This window comes from Danio aesculapii, chromosome 18 (assembly GCF_903798145.1).
Source record: "Danio aesculapii chromosome 18, fDanAes4.1, whole genome shotgun sequence".
Taxonomy (NCBI): domain Eukaryota; kingdom Metazoa; phylum Chordata; class Actinopteri; order Cypriniformes; family Danionidae; genus Danio; species Danio aesculapii.
In genome coordinates, this window is record NC_079452.1 from 28,329,038 (window position 1) to 28,353,429 (window position 24,392).

General features: G+C 36.8%; 1 protein-coding gene across 1 annotated transcript in view; it reads right to left on the reverse strand.

The window, feature by feature from the left end:
* Positions 1-2,281: 2,281 nt before the first annotated feature.
* The window catches only part of pak1 (p21 protein (Cdc42/Rac)-activated kinase 1), a 78,657-nt gene continuing 56,546 nt past the window's right edge, over positions 2,282-24,392 (reverse strand). Inside the window, 6 exon segments of the mRNA XM_056478015.1 lie at positions 2,282-2,419; positions 3,869-3,906; positions 5,063-5,210; positions 7,335-7,429; positions 14,327-14,390; positions 14,393-14,545. Of these exon segments, the coding sequence (XP_056333990.1) occupies positions 2,282-2,419; positions 3,869-3,906; positions 5,063-5,210; positions 7,335-7,429; positions 14,327-14,390; positions 14,393-14,521 (612 nt within the window). The 5' untranslated portion in view covers positions 14,522-14,545.

Genomic DNA, 24,392 nt, shown 5'->3' on the forward strand with positions numbered 1-24,392 from the left:
CGCTATTGCACCGACGGACACCATGTAACATCTTAATGCTGATTAATACTACTGCGTCGAGTGATCTGCATGACTCACAGTGCCTACCTTGCACATTGCCATGCATTTATACTTCAGCGTGCTCTTTGTGTTGCTCTGCAATAACACTTCCCAAACGCTAGCTGGCAGAGGGTTTTTATGTTCCTCTGTGCTGAGTTTCTCTACAAGTGTTTTGTTTTTTCTGAACGTTACCTTAATGTACAAGTAGCTAAAACTCACTCATTCAGAGGAGAGAACCGGCGGACGTGCAACAACTTTAATCATAAGGTAAACACAAAACAAAACTTTCCATCTGGAGCTCCTTCACAGGGAGTCCACACTTGTAAACACTTCGCTCCATCGGGTTCAAGGCTCTCAGCACCGCCCACACTCGTCACTACTCCTAAGCAGACCAATAACAGAGCTTGTGGTATGCGTTGTTGCGACAGCGACAGCGAGGGCTTTGACCCTTCATACTCTGTGCTTGACGCAGAAGTATACAGTGCTTAATTTGTGAATTACGAGGTCCCGGAACAGATCGGGGTAACGGATCCGGAATGTTACTCAAGAATGGAGAGGAGTCGCGCACGAAATTGAAGAGCAAGGGGGAGGTGGGAGAGTATTGGTGCGGTGGATGGAGGAGGGGTGTCATGGACGAAAGTGAGTGGGGCGGGGGTGTCGCGGACGAACGTGAAGAGGGTTGGTGAGTCGCGGAAGAAAGTGAAAGTGAACAGCGGATGGGGGAGGAGGGTGGTTGAGGAGGGGGATCGGTAAAATGAGGTGCCGGATCAGATTTCAGAGGTGCCGGATCTGGCGTGTTCCAGCACAAATTAAGCCCTAGAAGTATAAATCAGCCTTTTGCAACCACCCACAAGATCTAAATTTCTTTTAAATCCCAACCAAACTTAACCCTTGTGTACTGTTCAAACTGACTACCCTTTCATTATGTTGGGGGCTGTTTTTGCCCCATTCACTTCCATTATAATCACATTTTTTGATCGCAAAACCTTGGCACCATATAATCATGTATTCTTGATTGTTGGTGGTTTTCCCTGTTGGGAAGAGGTACAATGGGTCAATTATACTGTTGCTCATCAGTTGGCAGCACATTAACCCTTTAGATAAGCCTGTGCAAAACAATATTTTGGCTTTTTATGGAGTTCTATAGAGTAAAACAGCAGATTATAGTGCATATGTGTGCATAAATACACTTACTATGTTTACTATGTTTGAGCTGAGTTGCTTATTTTGATTTTCTCAGACATATCAAGATAAATGCACAAAAGTCTCTCACATGCACACACGCACGCGCACACGCACACACTATACTCCACATAGAAGGCAGAAACTAAGCTTTTTTTACACTGTGTGGAAATATAAATTTATATAATCTATAAATAACTGAAGAGTTGTTTTTAGGGTGTGACAGACCTTTAAATGTCTTGGTTTCCTGAGCCCTGACTGTCTCCAAAGTAATGCAAATTGTCAGTTTCACATCACGGCTGTGTCTATTGTCTTCTCAAGCCGGTCAACTGGTCGGACTGTTTCTGTCTCCAGAACATCATTTGCACACTGTTTTCAATGCTAAAATGTATCGTGAACACTTCGTTTGCATGCTTTGTTTAGGTTTGTCTCCACCCCCATGAATCGCTGTCTGTAAAAATGTATAAAATCTTAGTGCCTGCTGTACAGTTGAGAGTTTCTTTCCGATGACGCCACAGCCACGCTGAGTCCTTCTTATTAAATGATTCTGCTTTGAAGATTGCCGAAAGCTTTCCCTGTTTTTTTTGGGCTCGTCTTAGAATTTCACAACAGTTTGGTGCCGTGAGAAATTCACAACAACTGCAACTGATGATCAACAGTAAAAAAAACTTCATTTCATCTTTTCCCAACAGGGAAAACCAGCAACAATCAATAACGCATGATTATATGCTGTTATGTCATGTCAATATAATAAAAATCAATGGGGCAAAAACAGCCCCCAACATAACGAAAGGGTGGTTCATTTGCAGAGAGTGTATTGTTGAATTTTTCAACATTTTCAAAGCATTTTCTCAAAATAGGTGTCAAACTAAGGTTTATCTAAGGTTAAACTCATTCTATTTGCTGAAACCAGAGAAAGTTGTGGCCAAATTAACACTCAAAATCAGCCCAGAGTGAACATCACACAAGCGTTAAACCCAAACGTATGACGGTTTGTCTTTGCATCTTATTTTACTCTCATTATTCCTATTTTCATTGCTCAAAATAACTCTAAAAATGCTTAGAGAGAAGCACTCACAGATTTGGTGTGTTCGGGCCGGGGGGCGATGACGGGCGGCGGCGTGGCTTCATCCTCTTCCTCGTCCTCATCCTCAGAGACGGTGGCGACGGCGGGCGTTTCGGACACAGTTTTGGGGACCTGCGGAGCGACAAACAAACGGAGTAGAAAGTGAGGCTGAGCCACGGACATCACAACATGAGTGCAAAACAGACCCGACGCCAACATGCCGACCGCCATCAGCCAATCACCATCTGACAATCACACACACACACACCGGCTGGCGGAGAGTTCACTGAACATCTAACCTGAACTACTGATACACACACACACATGCTCTCGCCAGGAGAAACAGTGGAAAAGATGCTGATTCACAGTGCAGAGAGAGAGAGAGGGAGAGAGAGAGAGAGAGAGAGAGAGAGAGAGAGAGAGAGAGAGAGAGAGAGAGAGAGAGAGAGAAATAGAGATAGAGCAGGGCGAGAAAAAGAGAGAGAATCAGAAAGAGAATATGAGAGAGAGGGAAAAAGAGAGAGAGAGAGAGAGAGTGAGATGAACCTGCTGGCACTGCCTAGAGTGACTGGCATCATTTCTGTCCTTCTGTTGAGTGGGCAGCTCTTATGAGACTCTGTCACCTTGCTGCTTGTGTTTTAAAGGCAAGACACTGCAGGTATATCAGGTAAAATCATAATAATAATTAACAGCTGTCACTATACTTCAGCAGTTTATGGGTTATTTTAAAGGTGTTGATTTTGCATTTTTGAGTCTTCTAAAGAATATTAACCCCATAATATATTTGCAGATAGTAAGTTAACAGACGTTTATCTGAAAAATAAACTATTGTGAATTTCTCTAGTTTGGCTCACGGCACCAAAACTGTTGTGAATTTCTAAGACGAGCCCAAAAAACCAGGGAGAACTTTCAGGTATCTTCAAAGCAGAATCCTCTAATAAGAAGAACTCAGCGTCGCTGTGGCGCTATCGAAGGAAACTCTCTACTGTAAGTTTTTATACATTTTACAGACAGTGATTCATGTAGGTGGGGACAGTCTAAAACAAAGCATGCAAATGAAGCGTTGTTGTCGGCAGGGTAAACTGCCTTTCCAGGCGATCTCATCAGCATTTAAGTATCCATTCACGATACATTTTAGCATTAAAACAGTCGTATATCAATGTTAATTATATTGCAATAAATTAAGAAAGAAATGCAGTGCACCAAAAGAAATAAGTGTATTTTGGATGTTTTCTTCACATAACACTGAAGAGAAACACTTCATGAAGAGCCAAAAACCTACAAATCTGAGAACTGACAGGTGTGTGTTTTTGCCTGCAGTGTCTCCCTAAACACACTTTCCAGCTCTTTCTCTCCCCCTGGCCGTCTTCTGTCACTCTGTACTGTGAGCCAAGAGGACATTTGTCTACATTCACCTGCTGACCCCAAAGGGCTGTCAGACACACACACACACACACACGCACGAACACGCACACGCACACGCACACACACACACACGCGCACACACGCACACAAACGCGCACACACACACACACACAGACCCACACACAGACCCACAAATACACATACACACACACTTACCACTGCGCTGGAGGAGTTGAAGTTCTCCACACCTTTATCTGTAATGAAAAGAATATAAATATATATATATAATATGAATTCAGATATATTAATCATACCCATTTGCAACTGTTTATTCCATTACTTGTTATATTTAAGTAACATATTAAATGTGTGCTTTAAATATTACAAGCACAATTAATAAGCAAACAATAACTATGCAATATACAAAATAATGAACAATAATGAATATTACATTTGAATATTAAAATACAAATAAATTACAATAAATATAAACCATAATCCAAAGTTTGTGTGTGTGACTGTGCGTATGTGCACTTATGCTTACAAATGTAGTTTTACATTTATTTAAAATACAAAAAAGATGGTCATAAAATATATTTATGCAAATATATGCTCTATAAATACACATTTTATGTATATTCTTTATATATATATTTATATACAGTTAAAGTCAGAATTATCAGCCCCCTGAATTATTAGCCCCCCTGTTTATTTTTTCCCCCAATTCCCAATTTCTGTTTAACGGAGAGATTTTTTTCAACACATTTCTGAACATAATAGTTTTAATAGCTAATTTCTAATAACTGATTAATTTTATCTTTGCCATGATGACAGTAAATCATACTTGACTAGAAATTCTTCAAGACACTACTATACAGCTTAAAGGGACATTTAAAGGGTTAACTAGGTTAATTAGGCAACTCAATGTATAGCAGTGGTTTGTTCTGTAGACTATTGAAAGTTATATTGCTCAAGGGGGCTAATAATATTGACCTAAAAATGGTTTAAAAAAATTTAAAACTGCTTTTATTCTAGCTGAAATAAAACAAATAAGACTTTCTCCAGAAGAAAAAATATTATCAGACATACTGTGAAAAATCCATCGCTCTGTTAAACATCATTTGGGAAATATTTGAAAAAAAAAAAAAATAAAATAATAATAAAAAAAATAATAATAAATAAATAAATAAATAATATATATATATATATATATACATATATATATATATATATATATATATATATATATATATATATATATATATATATATATATATATATAATATAATATAAATAAATAAAAAAATAAAAATAAATAAATAAAAAAATAAATAAAAAAATAAATAAAAAAAAAAAATCACAGGAGGGCTGTAAATTCGGTCTTCATCTGTATGTCAGTGTGTGCTGTACCTGTAAAGCTCATGTATTTCTGGTTGTTGGATGTCTCTTTCGAGTCGTAGAATTTAAGCACGTCTAGAACGGCCTGAGGATTCTTCTTCTGCTCCAGTTTGGTGATGTTGGACGTCTGGAGTAATCGAGCCCACTGCTCTGGCATGCCCTACATACGCAAACACAGAAACACCACTGAAAACCACTGCAAATCTGGGTTACTCAAAGCATTTGAAGACTAAAAGCAGCTCCCAACTTGCTCATTATTTTGACGATTCTTTTTCCTAAATCAGCATGGCAGACCTAAGTATAGGACTATCCGAAATTTTTGCTCCAAGATTATTTCACAGTGCATTTTACTGTTAAATCTAGTGTATAAATCAGAGAAACATTAGGAGTAGTGAGGAGGATTCATAAATCTCCAAGACCTAACTATAAACTACACTAAAATGCAAGCAATCTGCCTTGAAAAGAAAACATGAGCTTTTAATCAGACTTAATTGTGGGTGTAATTACTCATATGATGAGAAATATTTTCACAAATATAGTTTTACATTTATTTCACAATAAACTAAAATACAAAAAACGGCCGAAAAATATATATTTTTAGTTTTATTTACACAAATATATGCTCTATAAATACAAATTTAGCCATTTTATGAATAGTAATATATATTTAAATATATATATATATATATATATATATATATATATATATATATATATATATATATATATATATATATATATTAATATTTAAAAACAGATTTACTCAGTTAATTCTAAGAGCATACATGAACTTCACTGCAAGAAAATATTTTTGAATGTCTATAACAGGGCTATTCAATTGGCGGCCCGTGGGCCACATGCGGCCCAGAATTAACCTCCGAGCAGCCCAGCCCGTGGATCCGCCCATAGATAATAAATTAATATATATTATTCATTAATTGTTATTTAATATATTATATTAATTTAAATATAAAGTATTTATTATGTCTATGGTCCCAGCCAAAAACGCAAATTCCTACGTAAATTACGTAGCCTGCAACACGCAAACAATGCAGAGCGTGCCCGATTGGAAGCGGTGTGCCTGAGGACGGTTCACTCGGGCTCAGGCGCGGTACACTTGTAGGGTGCAAAGCGTACCTGAGCCCGAAACTGAAGATGAGACGTGACATTTAAGGGCCTGTTTCATATGAATTTATTAATCATTGTTACTGTTTAATGAACGCAAACTGTCGTAGATTATTAAAGATGCAAACCCCTCACTGCACCACAGCTGCACCTTTAGCAAACCTTCTAATTCCGGCAGTATGAAGATTTTATGACTGTTTATGAGCGTCAAAAGTGGCTGATCTGCGTGTCACTGCATCCTAAACTACTAGTGTATGAGTGTGTGTGAATGTGAGAGTGTTTCCCATTGCTGAAAGGTAATCTGCTGTGTAAAACATATGCTGGATAAGTTGGCAGTTCATTCCGCTGTGGCGACCCCTGACAAATCAGACAAAGCAGAAGGAAATTGAATAAATGAAGTTTCTAAATGTAAATTTTTGGAGTGCGCTAGTTCATAAATAACCCTAAGGCTAACAATTTGATACCAACACCCAAAAAACTATTTGAACTGAGGGGAGTTTGATCTTCTACTGAAACCTGGTTTATTTATATTTTAATTTGATTAGATCAGGGATTCCCAAACTTTTTAGCCCGTGACCCTCAAAATAACAACGCCAGTGACTCGCGACCCCCAATATTTTATATAATATATATAATATAATAAATACAAATGCAAAACGGCTCAAACACACCAATAGGCCCGATCTATTCTTTGTTTAATTTTGGAGAACGCCACTCAAAGATCATCCTCCATGTTTAGTCGTGGCCTGTATTTAATTTTATTGTATGCCGTAAAGGTGTCAGAAAGCTTACCCTGGTGCCATGAAATCAATCTGCTGCATCTGACACTATATCTTTGTCTTTAATCTAACGTAATGAGACCCCAGGGGTCGCAATCCAATTAGAAAAAAAGTGTGTTGTTTTAGAACTATTATTGTAAATATAAATATGGTAATTCTGATAGTTTCATAAAATGAATTTGATTTTTGGAAATCACCAAGTAAACCCCGCTCATTATCCCGCGACCCCCCCGAGGGGTCCCGACCCCCACTTTGGGAACCACTGGATTAGGTGACCTCATGATCTATTATGATGCCCAATCAAACAGATGGCCTGATGATTTAAATAAAAAATCTGAAATCAGATATACATATATTTACAGAGAAATCTGAGCACTTACAGTGAATTCACCGGTGACGGCGTCAAAGCCAACATGGATGGTGTGCTCAAAGTCTGAAGGCAGGGAGATCTCTGGACGCTCCTTCTTCTTATTGGCTGAAAGTTTAGAATTGGGGTGGAGTCACAGATAGGAATAAGAAATAAAAATAGTTATAGAATGTTTGCATGTAGAAAACTGCAATTATGTACTGTAAAGATGTATTACATGTTAAATAAACAGATATAATACAGCGTAACACAATTTTCTATCATCCATCTACATATCTGTCTAGTATAACAATAGCATGGTTTCCAGTACATTCATGCTTCCATGGCGGGGCGCCACGCCAAAATTCATCCCGCCACGGCTACATTACAGCTTCTTATTCAAAACCTTTTATTTTTTAATATCAGATGATTTAATATAATCGCACCAAAACGTATTAAAGAGTAAGCGAATTATAACCGCGTGAACTTTTCTGTAGCCGACCGTAGTAGTGCTGTGCGTCATTTGTTTAACCCTTTAAAGTTACGTGCTGACTGACTGACTGGCAGGTGCGTGATGCGTGAGGCCAGCTAACACGACATACAGCTGTTTCACTTTACTTCAGAACGCATTAATACTGCTCTGTAGGTCTATTGGAGACATTCACAAATATTCCTAGCAAATATAATAAATGTTGGAGACATACTTGTTACATAAACGCACTAAATCACACCTCAGCAGCGTTTATTTGAGAGCGCACAAGAAGATCTGCGCTCAGTGTTGCCAGATGATGCTGACTGTTTCCAGCCCAAAAGCTGTCAAGATCGCAAGCGTTTATACACTGTTCTAAGCATATGTATGCGAAGAACGGGGGCTATGGCATCTCTTTGGGAGATCAAAACAGGTTTATGAGGGTTGACCGGGGCTGGCGGGCACGCCTTTGCAAAACCGCTTAAATTTTCACTACCCGCCTATGTCACTTTTTACCCGCAAAAATAAATTCAAAACCGCCCAATCTGGCAACACTGTCTGCGCTTGAGCAGCGCGTATTTGAGGGCGCGCAAGAAGCTTTGTGCACGAGCAGAGGAAATCGGCGCGCAGGCAAAGAGATTCGCATGCTGTAGGCTATTACATGAATGCGATCTCGACTTGTAATACTGCGCTCATGACATTTGTCATTGAAATAACGCCACATGTAGTTAGTAGATCTGTGTAAAAAGGCCTGCCGCCACAGCTGGAAAAAATCCTACAGGAAACACTGAATAGTAATGTTCAATTGTAATAATACTCCTTTAAGTTTTTACAGTGCTTTTAATAAAATAGAGCAATAAGATTATTTCACAAGCAATTTAGAATCTACTAATTATATTTATTTAGCGCTGAGCAAAGACTAATCGCATCCAAAATAAAAGCTGTTTTGAATATATATATGGGTAAAGGCTGATTTGTACTTCTGCATCAAGTGCACGCGTATGGTCTGGCGCAGCCTTCATGCAGTCGCATAGCTCTTGCCGTGGCTGACGGCAACTCTGACCACACCTCTCAAAAAAATGTAACTACAAGTCGCAACAACACGTAGCGCAAGCTGTGTGATTGGTCAGCTTGGCAGCACGTGGAAGTATAAATGCACAGATACGCTGATGGGTCACGCCGATCACTGAATGCAGAAGTATAAATCAGCATTAACACACACATATATAAAAACAAAACAATCTTGTTACATAGATAATTAAATGTATATATAATTTGTATCATATACATCAATATTATTAATATATATCAGATTATAAATAAACATTTTCTTAAAGATATGCATGCATGTGTGTATTTACACATATACATAATTCATTTACACATACCGAATTTTTTTAATCTTGATTTGGCTTATTTAACAATAGTCTGACAATTAAAGCCTTTAAAAAAAAGAAAGAAACAAAGGAAAGAATGAAGGAACGAATACAAGATTATTTCCCAATAAAATAGTCATTTTAATTACAATACATTCATGATCTGGCATCTATTACACTCAATTAGAGTATAGTTCTTGTGTGTGTCACTCGTGTGTGTGTTTGAGCTACTTCTGTGTGTTTGTTTGTTACTTGTGTGTACAATTCTACATATGTATGTGTCTGTGTTACTTACAGCATGTGTATGTTTGCATGTATGCATGTGTATGTATGTATGTATGTATGTATGTATGTATGTATGTATGTATGTATGTATGTATGTATGTATTTATGTATATGTGCCAGTCAGTAGATGCTGCTAATTTCCTTTAAACATCAGCATGCTCTCGTCCACGTCTGCTCTTTCTGGGTCTTTAATATTAATGATGTGCTAACGGCTGATAATTAACACAAAACAGGCCTCCTGAAACATGAGCCGCTCAGGACGGACGAACGGATGGACGGACACACACACACACACACACACACACACACACACACACACACACACACACAGACACACACACACAAACACGAGCCAGATGAACTCCTGACACACAAATGTTTGGCGATGTGTGTGTTATAAACTGAGAAAGTGTGAGAATTGGAGCCCCTAAACTAAAGGGAGAGTGTGAAGTGTGTTCACCGTTTTAAATAAAAACCTCAAAAGGTCAAAGGTTACAGTCATAATGTTGCTAGTTGCTAAACAGATGTCAGGTGTGACACTCTTCATGACCTTTGACCCTGAACAGTTGCCTACACAGTACATTAGCGCTGGCCACATTTTCAGGAAATATTTTCTCATTTATTTTTCTCCATGGGGATTTTAAAGAAGTTTTTAAAGAAGTGCTATAAAAGCTAATCGGCTGCGATGAAAGCCAAATAAGCTAATAAGTAGTGCTGCACAATTAATCGAAAAAAGATCGCGATCTCCATTCGACCCCCTATACAAGTGTTTCCCAACCCTGTTCCTGAAGGCACACCAACAGTACACATTTTCAACCTCTCCCTAATCAAACACACCTGAATCAACTCACCAGAAGATTAGAAGAGACTCCAAAACCTGAAGTTAATGGGTCAGAAAAGGAAGACATTCAAAATATGTTCTGTTGGTGTGCATCCAGGAACAGGGTTGGGAAACACTGCCCTAGACGATCTTAGTCCAGCATTTCTACGATTCTGCCAATCATATTTTCAAGTTATGTAGAGAAGCAAAGGCGGCTGCACGAATCTTTTCATTATTTCACATACATTGCTCAGCGACATGGACACCTCCAAATGATGTTGAAAGAGTCACATACTGTATTTATGAGGTATAATTCACCTAAAAATGTCATTTTTTTCTTCATATAATGCTGTATTCGCAGCCGGGAAATCACACGTGACGTGAGCTGCTGACCGTGAGCTCTTACCACAGAGAGGGCGGGTGCATGCCCTACTTAATGATAAACACGTGCACGTCTACTTTAGTGAACAGAACCTGCATAGGCTGTGAGTAACAGGTAATAAAGTTGTAAATGATATTCAGTTTGTGGCACAGAGTGATCGTTTGAGCAGCGCGCAAAGTATGAACAGCACTTAGCAGTGAAAATGAAACCGAAAGCGTGCACATCATTTCAATAATCATATCGCATTTTAGAGTTATGATTGCGAAGCATTTGATCTGTTTTTTCTTTCATAGCGAACACAAGAGTGTCGAAAGAGTGTGAAATTTCTATATTTTCATTTAATTCACTGGTAAAATCAACATTATAAAGGCTAGAGTAGTTACCCTGCTGAAAAATCCAGCTTAAACCAGCCTAGGCTGGTTTTAGCTGGTTGACCAGGCTGGTTTTATAGGGGTTTTGGCCATTTCCAGGCTGGTTTCCAGCCATTTCCAGCCCGGTCTTAACTGGTCAGGCTAGAAAATGAGCAGCTAAATCCAGCTAAAACTAGCTTGACCAGCCTGGTTTAAGCTGGACATAGCTGGTTTTGGCTGGGCTGCAGCCTGGCTAGGCTGTTCAAGCTGGTTTTAGCTGGTCATCTCCCAGCCTGACCAGCTAAAACCAGGCTGGAAATCAGCCTGGAAATGGCCAAAACCCCTCTAAAACCAGGCTGGTCAACCAGCTAAAACCAGCCAACCAGCCTAGGCTGGTTTAAGCTGTTTTTTTCAGTAGGGTAACTACTCTAGCCTATATAATGTTGATTTTACCAGTGAATTAAATGGTCTAATAATGTTGTTAATGACAGATTGCAAGAATAGGCCTATGTCTCAAACATAATTCAACATCAGAATTATTATAAGTGAATAGAATTATTTATAGAAACCAGTAGAGCTACACATAATATTAATATTGTTGTTTTACCATATGTTTGAGAAAAATCAATAATAATAGTCAAAAATCGCTCTTTTTAGCCAGAATCATGCAACTCTACTAATAAGAATCTAAAAATCAGACATAAGAAAGTGTTAGCCGCTCACTGCGATACACTGGATGTTGCTAAGATGATGTGTTACTGTGTGCTAACATTGCTAGCATGTTTTAACAGTAAAAACAGGTTGACATTTCAGAAATACTTCTTGCATGTTTGTTAGCCTGCTTTAGAAATTTGCTAAGAAGTGTAAACATGTTTCGAACATGTCGCTAGCATATTTTAGAACATAGTTAGTCTGTATTAGTGTGTTGTTAATATGACAACACGTTGCTAATATAATTTAGCGCACCGCTAACACAGGATACTTTTTATTATGTGTTTGTGTCAGACAGATTGTCATGTTAGATATTTGCTGTGGTAGTCTGAGTGGTAGCTATTAGCTAACACGTTTTAATAGATTGTTAGCATGTTAGTAGCATTTAACACACTGCTAGCTTGTTTAAAACAACTTAATAGAATGTTGCAAGTATATTTTTATCACTAACATGTTTTATACATGTTGCTGGCATATTTTAGAACATTGTTAGCATGTTGCAGCACACTGTTAGCCTATTTCAGTTTATTGCTAATATGACTTAACACATTGATTTTTTTAGCACACTACTAACACAGGCTACTTTTTATTCTGTGTTTGTGTCAGACAGATTGTCATGTTAGCTTGCTTTATCATGTTTTTACACATTGCTTCCATGTTGTGGCATGAATAAACAATCTTTAAATAGTTCTACTACTTTGATAGACTATTTAAACACATCTTTAGCATATTGCTAACATTATGGTAGTTTGTAGGATTAGCTAATAATAAATAAAGAGATTTTAGTTTTCAAAAGAGTAATAAATAAAAAGAAAAAAACATTCATTTAATTGTTGAACATGTATAGAAACATATATAAATGGAAAGGGGGCACTCTGTAAAGCATCATGGGTAATGTAGTTTTACCCACAAATTTAGCTGATTATTTTAAAGCAAGCTAACATAAATGCACAAATGGATTTAACAGTAAATCATTAAAGAGTCTACCATAATACCAAACAGTTTTTTACCTCTGGAGCCCAACTGCTGCACAAACCATAAGACAATATTCAAGAATTCATTATATTGTGATAATAAACATAAACAATATTGATCCTGTGGGCTCTTTAAAGTACATTTAATAACTTTTAGAGTGCTTTGTCAGAATATTCACATTGTATTTGCACAGCAGTGATGTTGGTCACAGTTTAGAGCAGGGGTCATTTACTGTAATTTACGGCCCGCCCTCCTCCTCCCTCCGGCCCACATCTGACGTCAAAAATATAACCAGATTCGGCCCCACAAAAAACTTATGCTTTTGAGCCTCTATCATTGTTGTGCAGTCACGTCTAGCCACTTGTGATTCTGACCCGCCGCCTAGTCGACATTTAAAGTACTGCATTCACACTAGTTTTACTTTCATTTTCTCTCAGCGTATGGTCAAGAGTAACACACATGCGTTTTAATCCTGTGGCTGATTTAAACGTTAAAGTATATGTCCGTAAGTGCTCTATTTTTACTGAAGCTCTATTTTTATTTTTTATTTGTAGTAGAAATGTACATTTCCCACTGCCAAACATTTTTCTGTTTTACAAACAATAAAGTAAGAGAACACAATAAAAAATAAATAAAAATAATAATAAATAAAAAGTTTCATCAAATAAAATATATGAAAATAACAGTTACAGTAAAATGGTAACATAGATAATATCATTCCTAATACATAGGTCAGAGAGGGTCAAATCTTTATTCATTCACTCAACTTTAGGTTATTATCAACTGTGAATTCCTAATCTAAAGAGAGGATTAAGAGGGGGAGTGCAATGGGTCGTGAATTGAAAAATGTTTGTTCTGTGGACTTTTCCTCCCCTCTCTTTTCCTCTCAGTTGTATGAATTCCCGCGGCTGTACCTGTGCATTGTCGCGGGACCAGACCAGACTTTATGCGGTGCGGGAATAAATTTCCGAATAAAAGCGTGGGAGCGGTCGGTAACTCTGCTGTAATTTTTACAGGAGTAGGCGGTCTCACAATATCACTCCCGAGTGAGCGAGCAAGCAAGCAAGCAAGCGTGTGTGTGTGTGTGTGTGTGTTTGGTGCCGTCTATGTTTGTGTGTGTGTATGAATGAGAGACAATGTGGTGCTGTGTGTGTGTGTGTGTGTGTGTGTGTGTGTGTGTGTGTGTGTGTGTGTGTTTTTATAGACAGCTTGTTATAGCCACCCCCCAAAATACAACACTGCGTATGGAATGCACCGTGATGCACCGAAATATCGAATTGAACTGAATCGATGGCATGATAATCGTAACCGAACCGTGAGACCAGTATATGTTCACACCTCTAGTATATACTCTGTGGAAGAATGACTGAGTGTGTGTGTCTTAAGCTCGTCCATACACACAACAACCACAGATATATTTCAGCAGCTGATGTGTGACACGATAAACGTGCTGATTTGCATTATCACTGCTGACAGGTAATGCTTGATATAAACGTCATGTCTGTTGTCCTAAGATGCATCAGTTATGTCAGGTTTCCACTTTTTTCTTGTGCTTGAGTGTTAAAACAGCCCTCCTATGAATCATCAGTCACTGAAATGCCCCCCCCACCAATTTGAGTTTGAGACCCCTGGTTTAGAGACTTAATTGAGTCACTCACTCTTGTCTCCTCCTCCGGTCAGGATGGATCGGATGAATCCCTCTTTCCTTCTCTTGTCCTCTGGATTGGGCGGGGTAGTGGTTTGGAGCCGTGATTCAGCGGTCCTGAGTCTTTACTGGACGAGCCAATCATAGTGCTGGTGTTCCTCATGGGCGGAGCTGGCGGCTTGTCCTCTACTTCCCCATTGTCTGACATCTTCGGCTGTGGGCGTGGCTAAATCTGAAACACAACCAATCAGAGCTGATGAGTCTGTGAGAAGGGGAGGGGCCAAAGCACATCAAACAGCAGGGGTTGCCGGAATGAAACCGAAAGCATAATTAGATTGACCAAATTACCACCAATCTTCTCTTAATGGCATTTGGATTAAACAAGGACACAGCAGGAGACAAAACAGCTGAGGCAGGAGGAAAACATCAGCTAGTTTAGTGCAAGATAAAGAAAAATTATTGATTTATTTAGCGATCATGCATCAACTGAGGCTTTTATAATGCAATTTTTAGTGTTGTTTTCCTGAAATACAAATCTTATTTTGTTAACATTAATATTATAAATGAATATAAATGTTGTTATGTTTTTTCAGAGCATATAACTGAAGTGACACTGAAGACTGGAGTAATGATCCTGAAAATGCAGTTTTGCATCACAGAAATGAAATGCATTTTAACATACATTACACATTATTATTTTAAATTATAATAATATTTTACATATAGTTTTTAATGCATAATATTGTTTTAAAGTCAAATAAATGCAACATTGGTGAGCATAAAAAGAAAAAAAAAGAAAGTGCTGGACAAAGATGAATTGCAATTAATCACATTCAAAATAATAGTTTGTGTTTACATAATATATATGTGTGCACTGTTTATATTTAGATATATGCAAATAAGTATATATGTATGTGATACAAATTATATATACATTTAGATAACTTTTTTGTATAGGTTTGTTTATATGTTTGTTTATATGAGTGTGTATTACATACACTTAATATATAAATACATAAATACACACACACATACACAAATTTATAAATACATATATAAATAAATAACACACACACAAATACATTATGTAAATACAAACTTTGATTCTATATGCAATTACTTGCATTACATTTTTGGCGAGCAAAATAAAATAAAATAAAATAAAAATAAAAATAAAATAAAAATAAAAATAAAAATAAAAATAAAAATAAAAATAAAATAAAAATAAAATAAATAAAAATAAAATAAAATAAAAAAATAAATAATAAAATAAAATAAATAAAAAATAAATAAAATAAATAAAAGACAAAATAAAATAAAAGAAATAAAAAATAAAATTTTTAAAAAAATAAATACATAAAAAATAAGTAATAAAATAGAATAAATAAAAAAGAAATAAAATAAAATAAAAGAAATAAAAAAAGAAATAAAATAAAAATAAAATAAATAACAAATACAAATAAAATTTAATTAAATTAAGAAATAAACAAACAAAAAACAAATAAATAATTAAAAATCAACGATTCTGCCTCAATTAAAAAGCACAGTAGTCGAGTGCATGTTTTCTGAAAAGTGTAAATAGCTGACAAACAGATCTTTGCTGTAAAGCCGCATGACTCAGTGAGTCTGACATCAGTCCTGACACCTCGGCTCCATAAACCAGGATTACATAACACTGAACAGACCGTATTATTTCGGGCATTTGGCTAGTTAACGTGTAGCACTTTCAGGAATGGTCTGGAAGGCAAACAGTGCTTGTTTAAACAGTTATATTACTATTATTGTGATCATGCATTCAATTTTTAAGTGCTCATATTAATGATTACATGGAGTTTTATTACATTTGAATACTTGTGCTTTTAGAAATTAATCTGCTGCAGCACATGGACCATTTTTAATAAACATGGAAAAACATTATGGAAAATACAGGACTTAAGATGCACGCTTGAATATGCATATTAGTGCACACAATTCCATCAAGATAACAGAGTCGAGACAAATATACACTAACCAGCCCAAACACTGACAAAACAAACACAATCTGAAGTTCTACATACAAATCTGTCAACATCAGTGCTAGCAGTAGCTCTTATCAGTCAGTCAATCCCAATGTGTATATACACTTACACTACTGGGCTGCTGAATGCTTGATTCTGATTGGCCGATGAGAATTCTAAGGTGTGTCATTATTTTCGGATAAACACACAGGTAAAGTAGTTCCAGCAGGTTTTGAGCTCATTAAAGCTTTATATCATTAAACTGAATGATTTCAGTTATTTCACAGCTGCAACAGTCAAATATTTGATTCTGATTGGCTGGTGAACATTCTAAGGTGTGCTGTTATTTATAGATAAATTCACAGCTAAAGTAGTTCTGGCAGGTTGTGGGCGCATTACAGCTCTATATCTATTCTAATTGGCTGATGAACATTCTAAGGTGTGCTGTTATTTTTAGATAAACGCACCGCTAAAGTAGTTCCGGCAGGTTTTGAGCGCATTACACCTCCATATCACTACACTGATTGATTTCAGTTATTTCACAGCTACAATAGTCAAATACTCGATTATGATTGGCTGGTGAACATTCTAAGGTGTGCCATTATTTTCAGATAAACACACAGCTAAAATAGTTCTGACATGTTTTCGGCACATTCCAGTTCCATATCACTACACTGAATGATTTCAGTTATTTCACATCTACAACAATCAAATACTCTATTCTGATTGGCTGATGAACATTCTAAGGTGAACCATTATTTATATATAAACTCACAGCTAAAGTAGTTCTGGCAGGTTTTGAGCTCATTACAGCTCTATATCACTACATTGAATGATTTCAGTCATTTCAGCGCTACAACAGTCAAATACTCGATTCTGATTGGCTGATAAGCATTCTAAGGTGTGCTGTTATTTTTAGATAAACACACCACTAAAGTAGTTCCGGCAGGTTTTGGGCGCCTTACAGCTCCATATCACTACATTGAATGATTTCAGCAATTTCACAGCTACAAGAGTCAAATATTTGATTCTGATTGGTTGATGAACATTCTAAGGTGTGCTGTTATTTACAGATAAACGCACAGCTAAAGTAGTTCTGGCAGGTGTGGGCGCATTACAGCTCCATATCACTACACTGAATGATTTCTATTATTTCACAGCTACAACAGTCAATTAATCAATTCTGATTGGCTGATGAGCTTTCTAAGGCGTGCTGTTAATTTCAGATAAAGGCACAACTAAAGTAGTTCCAGCAGGTTGTGGAAGCATACACTGTATGATTTCAGTTATTTCACATCTTACATTAATCAAACTGAGTAAAAATAATAGAGTTATAGTTTGTATAACCTAAAAAAACGTTATTAAAATCAATATAAGGGTGGTGCGGTGGCCTAGTGGTTAGCATTGTTGGCTCACAGCAAAAAAGTTGCTAGTTCGAGCCCCGGTAGGGTCAGTTGGCATTTCTGTGTGGAGTTTCTCCCCGTGTTGGCGTGGGTTTCCTCTGGGTGCTCCAGTTTTCCCCACAGTCCAAACACATGCGCTAAAGGTGAATTGGGTAAGCTAAATTGGCCGTAGTGTATGAGTGTGTGTGTGTGTGTGTGTGTGTGTGTGTGTGTGTGTGTGAGAGAGAGAGTGTATGGGTGTTTCCCATTACTGGGTTGCAGCTGGAAGGGCATCCGCTGTGTAAAACATATGCTGGAATAGTTGGTGGTTCATTTCGCTGTGGCGACCCCTGATAAATAAGGGACTGAATGAATGAATGAATGAATGAATTAAAACAACATAAAAACACAAATATTTGTTGTCTTGACTTAATGTTGTCATAATTTTTTTACAATGCATTGCATTATTAGAAATTTACATACTTTTTTGAATTGTAGATTTTTTTATGTGTGTGTAATATGTAAATAAAACAAAAACAGTATTAATAAAACAGTTAATGTAATGATACTGTGGTAAAATTCAAACTGTACCAAACCTTCCCACATTTATTTAATTATTAATATATTTACTCTTACTTCCAGTGCCGTTTACATCGAAGCTGATATTTAGCCGCATCATATTGGTGTTGGAGGTGAGTCGTTAGCCCAACACTCAACCCCCAATCTGGAGGACCAGGACATACACACACTACGAACAATTTAGCTTACCAATGCACCTATAGCGCATGTGTTTGGACTGTGGGGGAAACCGGAGCACCCGGAGGAAACCCACGTGAACACGGGGAAATCACTGCCAACTGACCGAGCTAGGACTTGAACCAGCAACCCTCTTGCTGTGAGGCGACAGTGATAACCACTGAGCCACTCGGTCACCTTATTTATTAATATAACAATACTAATTGACTCCAGTCTGTTAAATTACAAGAAAATAATGTACACCGCTACTTTTTCGAATTCAACGGCACGCCATCGGTAATTATGTTAATTAACAGTTTCCATGTGTTGTGATTCACAAGTGTTTTCTGTGTATTTCTGGTTGTGAATTGCATTATGGGATGTTGATCTCTGCTCTGTCGACTTTTGTTGTTGAAAAGTCAACTCTACAGTTTAACAAAGTGACTTTTACTGATGTTTTAGTAGTTTAAAATAATATAATGTATAAAAAATAATAATATATAGAGAAATAAGTCTGTAAAATAGCAGAAAATATACTGGTAGTTTATTACAAGGTTTTTGTAGCGTAATATACAACACCAATCTAAACAATAAATCAATTTAAACAATTAAAAATGTTCATAAAAGTCACTTTTTACAACTTTTCAAGTTTAAAAGTTGTTGGAGGAAAGATTAAGCACCCATAATGCAAATTAAAAGCAGAAATAAATAGGGAAAAACAAAAAAAAAGAGCCACAAAATACAGAAAACTACTATTTAACGGATATTTTTTACAGTGTACATCATTAACTTGAATTCAAACACTTACAAATGCTCAAAAATCAGTCTATCAATAATCTCTAGATAACCAAACTACATTCAGATGGACAGAAAACCTGTCATATACAGTGAAATGCATCTATTAATAATATAAACACTCCTTACCAAGCAGTGTTCAGCATTCTGACACACAATCCTACTACAGTTTCCACTGTGAAAAGTCTGTCCGGATCCCAGCGAGTGTGTGCCTGCAATGTGCGTGTGTGTGTGGTTTATAAAGGGTCTGGCCTACCCAGATGTGATGTCACAGCAGACACTATGAGTTTAATCTTTTACCGAGACATCAATGGTGTAAGATGAGAGCAGTGTGGAAAACAAACACACACACACACACACACACACACACACACACACACACACACACACACACACACACACACTGATGATTCAAAGAGGAAACTGTATAAGCTGTAAACACACTTCAGCCATGAGCAAACACACATGCCACACAAACACACACACAACAAGAGTGTGTTAAAGTCTCACACAGATCTCAAAAGCTTTTCCTTTGGCTTCTGGTGTTTTATGATGTGCTGGCATGTGGTGGAGCTACATTTTCTTTTTTTTGATATGTTTGTAATCAAGATATATTCAATTTAATTTAAGATTATTTGTGTAGCACTTTTCACAATAACTGTTGTTTCTAAGCAGCTTTACCAAAGGTGTGCATTATTATATTACAATCAGATTCTGAAAATTTAACGGTGCTGAATGTAAGTCGACTCTTCTAAAGCATTAAAATACCATCATATGTTTGCAGATATTTAAGAAACATGCTGAGTGAACATTCTTATTTATCTGAAAAACAATGCTAAAGTCAGATATTCTGCTTTGAAAATGTGTTTTCGGTGCAGGAACGCTGTTTGTTTTGGTATTTTTAACCCGCCCAATGCCAGTTAAACCAATTATATTTCAGCACCAAGGTTGCCTTGGTGGAAAACAGCGCATTTCATTCACTCATTCAGAAAAGCTCTGAAAGCATGCGTCTGTGACTGAAATACGACCTCCGGTGGACAGTAGTAGACTCCAAAATGAATCACAGATTCAGAGTTCCACATGAGGTTATTAATTTGCAAATAATATAAATATTATGAATGTAAACATTAGGTGAGGAGCTTACACTGCAACCCTGTGTCCTAACAACAGGCTTCATGATGAGATGCGCAGTGATGAGCATTTTGGCTGTTTGCATCAGACAAAACACGACAGAAGTTTAAATACAGCCATTCAGAAGCACAGAATAGTGCACTCACTCATGAAATGGTAAGGTTTATAATCTATTGAATACATATTAACCCTCTATAACATTATTAAATGTACATGCTGAATCACTGATATGTGTTTAGTTATTAAGTTCAATTTCAAACGCTTTATTTTATTTTCCATATCTGAGCTGAACTATCTGCTGCTGCTTTCAGTAAATGACAATAAATGTGATGTAAAATGGCATTCAGACTCACATTATTAGCATTTAACACTGAATAAAGCACATGAGGTTTACCTGAGGTGATCATTGTCAGTTTTCTGTTGTTCAGCTGTGAGAAATAAAAGCCGTTTCTAATATATCAATTCGAGGTGTTTGCTAGGACAAAAACTCCTATTAATATGGAAAATGTTCCCTCTATTGTGTGCTCTTGCTTTTATTTAGAACACGGTTTATATCACTCGCTTCTGTCCTCAATCTGGCAACCTGCGCTTGCGTTTGTTTTGATCCAGGAGTGCAATACCTAGTTTAACCACTGGGTGTCAAACTTACATACTGCACCTTTAAGGTTATTAGTTACCATAACTGTATTAGATACTAATAACTTTAATTAACTAGTAACTAATAGCTAATTAACTAATATGTTTTTTCCTTTTCAGGATACTGATAAGCTGGATGTATTATAATAATAATAATAATAACAAAAAGACATCTATTTTTAGTGTATTGCTTTATTTTAAATCAATGTTCAGATTAAACTATGATGGAAAAAATTAAATAATAAAAGTTTACTATTTTTTATTGTTTTACTATTTTGAAGAGCCCATGATAACAATAACATGCGTGTTCACGGTCACGATATAGTGGATTATTAATTCTCAGCAGAAGCCAAATGTTGAGATTACATATTTTAATCTTACCTGACAATTAAAATATATAAATAAAGGTTATTAAGCTTTTTATTTTTCCTTTTGGAGTATTTGTAGTTGGTTTCAGATTGAACTATCCATGTATAGACCAAACAATAGGCAAATTCTGACACAAACACACACACACACATACACACACACTCGTATTTCAGACAGTGCTGTCACATTTAGCAGAGGTCTGTCATCACTGCGGTTTATCAGACACGCAGACACACACACCTTAGTTAGACTAAATACAGAGTGAAGGTGTTAAAGTTCAGCTGCTGATTCACACCTCTGCAAAAACACAGCACTGAAACCACAACAACACACCAGCTTTACAATATATACAGTTGAAGTCAGAGTTATTCGCCCCCTTTGAATTTTTTTTCCCAAAAAATGTTTAACAGAGCAATTAAATGTTCACAGTATGTCTGATAATATTTTTTCTTCTGAAGAAAGTCTTATTTGTTTTATTTCGGCTTGAATAAAAGCAGTTTTTTATTTTTTAAAAACCATTTTAAGGTCAAAATTATTAGCCCCCTTAAGCTATTTTCTTCGATAGTCTACAGAACAAACCATGGTTATACAATAACTTGCCTAATTACCCTAACCTGCCTAGTTAGCCTAATTAACCAAGTTAAGCCTTTAAATGTCACTTTAAGCTGTATAGAAGTGTCTTGAAGAATATCTAGTCAAATATTATTTACTGTCATCATGGCAAAGATAAAATAAATCAGTTATTAGAAATGAGTTATTAAAACTATTATGATTAGAAATGTGCTGAAAAAATCTGCTCTCCATTAAACAGAAATTGGGGAAAAAAATAAACAGGGGGGCTAATAAATCAGGGGGGGCTAATAATTCTGACTTCAACTGTATATGTGTGTGCAGATAAGAGAAATGAATGAACGATGGTAACATTTAATTAGAAAAAATAGGATACAATAAAATACAAAAATAAAATGAACAAATAAAATTATGCTAACATATAACGGTATTTTTATGTTTAGATGAGTCAAAAACTCACACACAGCACCTTTAACTTTGTATGAATGAAGAAGCTCTTTACAGTGTTCATCAGCTCATCCACAGATACACAACCATAACACACAACAACACGCATCAGCGCATTCACACCTCAGAGATTTTATTCACTCTAATTATTACTTCAACTCCAGTAATGCTGATGCAAACAAAACAAACACTTGTTTTAACCCTCATAATGCATTCAAAATCTACTTTTCTCATTTATATACAGTTGAAGTCAGAATTATTAGCCCTCCTGATAAATTTGAAACTTTCATATTTCCCCCAATTTCTGTTTAACGCAGAGATTTTTCCAACACATTTCTAAACATAATAGTTTTAATAACTCATTTCTAATAACTGATTTATTTGATCTTTGTCATGATGACAGTAAATAATATTTGACTAGATATTTTCCAGTATTCTGCTTAAATTGACATGTAAGGGCTTAACTAGGTTAATTAGGCAAGTCAGTGTATAGCGATGGTTTGTTCTGTAGACAATCGATACAAATATTGCTTAGGGGGGCTAATAATATTGACCTTAAGATGATTTTTGAAAAATTAATAACTCGATCTTGCAGATTTGCACTCTATAACATCAGAAAGGTCCGACCCTTCCTATCTGAACATGCAGCTCAACTCATTGTTCAAGCTCTTGTTCTCTCCAAACTGGACTATTGCAACTCTCTACTAGCCGGGCTTCCAGCTAACTCTATCAAACCTCTTCAGCTGCTTCAGAACGCAGTAGCACGAGTGGTCTTTGATGAACCCAAAAGAGCACATGTCACTCCGCTACTCACCCGTTTGCACTGGCTGCCAGTTGCTGCTCGCATCAAGTTCAAAGCTCTGATGTTTGCTTACAAAGCGACCTCTGGCTTTGCTCCTTCTTATCTGCTCTCACTTCTGCAGATTTATGTGCCCTCCAGAAACTTGCGTTCTGTGAATGAACGTCGCCTCGTGGTTCCATCCCTAAGAGGGAAGAAATCACTTTCCCGAACTCTCGCATTCAATCTGCCCAGTTGGTGGAATGAACTCCCTAACTACATCAGAACAGCAGAGTCACTTGCTGTCTTCAAGAAACGACTAAAAACTCAACTGTTTAGTCTCCACTTTCCTTCCTAATCTGTAACTGCCTCTCTGGCTATATCACTAACTGTCCTCTCTCTCTCTCTCTCTCTCTCTCTCTCTCTCTCTCTCTCAAAAAAAAAAACAACGTTACTAATGCTTTGCTTAGACTTTACACTCCTGAAACTTGTCTATAGCACTTATTCACTGCTGCTCTTATAGTTGTGTAAATTGCTTCCTTGTCCTCATTTGTAAGTCGCTTTGGATAAAAGCGTCTGCTAAATGACTAAATGTAAATGTAAATGCTTTTATTCTAGCCGAAATAAAACAAATAAGACTTTCTCCAGAAGAAAAAATATTATCAGACATACTGTGAAAATTCCTGAATCTGTTTAACATCATTTGGGAAATATCTGAAAACATTTCACAAGTGAGCGAATCATTTTGACTTGAGCTGTACGTGTGTGTGGCGCAGACAGGGATGAGCTGGGCTTTTCTGAACAAAGCCTGGTCATTCATCAGGATAATAATATCTCTGCTCTCTGGAGGAGTAATAGATGGAGGTGTGACGGAAGCACAGCCATTAAAATAACCACAGCTCTAAATGAAGGAGCGCAGTGGATTCACACATTCATCTAGCCGAGCAGAGGAGGATCTGCATGCAAAACCAAACATTGAGAATTAGTGAAATCTCCATCACTTAAAGGTCGGCACAAGATCGTTCATTCCTTCATTTTACTTCAGCTTAGTCCCTTGTTTATCAGGGGTCTCCACAGCGTAATGAACCGACAACTATTCCAGAATATGTTTTACACAGCGGATGCCCTTCCAACTGCAACCCAGTACTGGGAAACACCCATACACACTCATACACTACGGCCAAGTTAGCTTATTCAATTCACCTATAGCGCATGTGTTTGGACTGTGGGGGAAACCGG